The 2,682-nt window shown below is 29.0% G+C and overlaps 1 protein-coding gene across 2 annotated transcripts; it reads right to left on the bottom strand.

Annotated features, from left to right (window-relative positions):
• Window positions 1-408: 408 nt before the first annotated feature.
• Window positions 409-2,460, bottom strand: LOC109811591 (uncharacterized). 2 transcript variants are annotated; one of them, XM_083065754.1, is made up of 5 exons: window positions 1,879-2,460; window positions 1,387-1,481; window positions 1,267-1,305; window positions 933-1,075; window positions 409-803 (listed from the first exon to the last, which is right to left on the bottom strand). In XM_083065754.1, the coding sequence occupies exons 1-5, from the start codon at window positions 2,117-2,119 to the stop codon at window positions 791-793; spliced, it is 531 nt and encodes a 176-aa protein (XP_082921880.1). In that variant the 5' UTR covers window positions 2,120-2,460; the 3' UTR covers window positions 409-790. The 2 variants fall into 2 exon arrangements, with proteins under 2 accessions (XP_082921880.1, XP_020230963.3); XM_020375374.3 differs by having other exon boundaries at window positions 911-1,075; window positions 1,879-2,459.
• Window positions 2,461-2,682: the final 222 nt, after the last annotated feature.

The following is a 2,682-nucleotide window of genomic DNA, read 5'->3' as shown; positions in this document are numbered from 1 at the left end:
CTCTATATAGTCGACAAACCACACTCACTGAATTTTTTTTTTGCCATGTTTTAAATCGATTTTACCTTTTTATTTTTTAAATAATATAAAATTGTATTAAAAATTAATTACTCTTTAAAACATAAAACCTTAAAATTTAAAAACTAATCACAACACTAATTAATCTATCAAACATTTATAATTCTTAGATATTTTATTAAATAAAAAAATACATTTCTTATATATATATATATATATGCATTTCATCATTTTTGCATACACAATCTTTAAGACATTTTTATCCTCTATTTATTATAATAAATACTAAATTCTTTTTTTTTTAACTAAAAGATAATTCAATAATTTTATTTTATCAATTTAAACAAAAATTATTATTTTTCATCATAAGCATTTCGTAATTTTCTCATCCTAAATATTAATATAACCGTGTCCATCCCAAAACAATAACAAGGCAGAGAGTGCCTTTTTTTGCTAGGTAGAAAATAAAAAAAGCAAAGTAGGCCTTAATCTAACCGTAATTCATTGTTTTTCCATTTGTGCATGGAAGAGTGCAAAAATTCAGTTCAACATCATTCTAACGGATTTCCTATCACAACTTTAACGATTCAGTGTCATGAAATACAAACATGCTAATCAGCTGCTTCCAACTCCAAACACCAGAGGATAAAACCATTCAGCCGATCCATAAGTATAGTAAATAAGAACATACTTATTTTCTTCAATAGATTCCATAGGCTTACAAGGTAAATCTTTGTCACTGATGCAATTTGATCGAAATACGGCATGCCAGTCATGTATAATTTCTGCCCAACATCATGGATGCATATATCAACGAAATTAATTACCAACATATTATAATATAATAATAGTAATTAAAAACAAAAGGCACATAACATAGGTTCATCTTTACCTGCAAGAATGGTATTGCTGACCTGAGGAATTTGACAAGAAGCGATATGAAAGTGTTCTTGGACAAATTATAGGCCCCGATAGTTATATCAGTTAGAAAATCAAAGAGGGGCTTAACATGACATGTGAAATTCGAGCATTGATTCTTCACAATGGATTCCAGCTCCTACACATAAACAAACAGACACGAGAAACTTTTTATTGTGTATTGTTTCAGTCATCAAATCATAATATACAGTTTCTGTATCTGGCTTATAAAGAAGCTAAGTGTTATTCAAATTACACATACACACTCTTTCCTTTCCCATTATTCAATAGATTACTCTTGACTACTTCTAAACAAAGATTTCAGCATACCTGTTCTTCAATGTGAGACCGTTTTGCATCAGAAAAGTCCTGTAATTACATAATGCAAGATGATTAAAGAATATTGAAAGAAAAATTGAACTACTATAATGAAAAATATAGAAAGCTTACTTGAATGGAGTCAATCTTATCCTTTAGAGATGTAATTTCTTTTTCCAAAATCTCCTTACCTCGCAGTTCATGATCCATCTCCTCGACGCTGGATTCTTTTATAGTGTAAAACAAATAGTTAATTAACAGATATTAGCAAAAAGGGAAAAGGAAAGACAGAAGAATGAACAAATAGAGAAATTATTAAGAAGCATATTATCATCTATATATGTTGTCCTTCATTAGCTTACAGTGTTATTTGAGTTTCAATTAACTCAAGTTGCATTAAAGATACGTGTCCCACAGTTTCTACATTGAAAGTTCAATATCCTCAAAAACATTTTCACGGCACACAGAGAGCCACAAGTACACAATCACTTTGTATGAAATCATTCATTGTAACTCGAAAGTCCATATATAAAATGTGGTGTAAAGAAAAGTGAAAGGAACAGTTAGAGTGAGTAAAGGAAATGATATATAAAATATGTATATATGGTAAGGAAATGAGGTAACCTAAGAGTGAAAGCCTTGAGTTGAGTTGGTTGAGTTGGCGTTGTTTGTGTATTGCAAGAATGATGAAGAAGAAGGAGAGAAGGAGAGAGAAGATGAAGAGCTTTGAGGTGAGCTTTGGAGAATTCATTTGGAGTTGAAAGAAGAAGAAGAAGAAGAAACCTGTGTTATGCGTTGTGTAAGAGAAGTGACAAGGGTTCCTGCAATACGCGTGACAGGAAATAGTGTATGGAGCCGTGTGCATGCATGACAATTGACAACAGATGATAAGATGTGCGCAGCAGCAAGACCGGTTTTGCACTTTCCAACTACGACTATTCGCTTCGTTCGGGGACACTTCACACGCTTCAATTTCTTTTAATCAAATTTACATGCAATTTCTTTCATATATATTAATCAAACATATATTAAATATAAATGTATCATATTAATATAAAATTTTCATTTTAATTTAAAAAATACTACCAATTACACTTAACTTGTACTCGCTAAAGAAAAAATTAAATATATGAGAAACAGAATAGAGAAAAATTAAATTAAATAAAATCAAAATATAATTATTTGATTAAAGAAAAAATGTGAAAAATAAATAAAAATAAGATATATATAAAAAATAAAAGGAGGTAAAATTTACTATCTTTTATTTTTTCACTTTCTTATTTTTTATTAATTAAATTTCTTAACTTATTTTCACTCTAACTTTTCTATTTCTCATCTATTTTATTTCAACCAAATCATTCTATGTATTTTTATTTTTAAATATAAACCGTGACGAGTCACTTATTTATGTATGTAAGATTAGAGCAA

Source organism: Cajanus cajan, chromosome 10 (assembly GCF_000230855.2).
Source record: "Cajanus cajan strain Asha chromosome 10, NIPB_CcT2T_4, whole genome shotgun sequence".
In the NCBI taxonomy this organism is placed as follows: Eukaryota; Viridiplantae; Streptophyta; class Magnoliopsida; order Fabales; family Fabaceae; genus Cajanus; species Cajanus cajan.
The sequence above is the reverse complement of the archived record's forward strand: the minus strand, read 5'-3'. Positions and strand labels throughout refer to the sequence as shown.

What these genes read in the sequence shown, in the direction of transcription:
- LOC109811591 (XM_020375374.3), bottom strand. Translation starts at nt 2,119, where the DNA reads ATGCACACGGCTCCATACACTATTTCCTGTCACGCGTATTGCAGGAAC. An exon ending in ATAAGATTGACTCCATTCAA is followed by an intron (nt 1,306 to 1,386) that starts GTAAGCTTTCTA and finishes ATGTAATTACAG; the next exon opens with GACTTTTCTGATGCAAAACG. An exon ending in CAGCAATACCATTCTTGCAG is followed by an intron (nt 804 to 910) that starts GTAAAGATGAAC and finishes GATGTTGGGCAG; the next exon opens with AAATTATACATGACTGGCAT.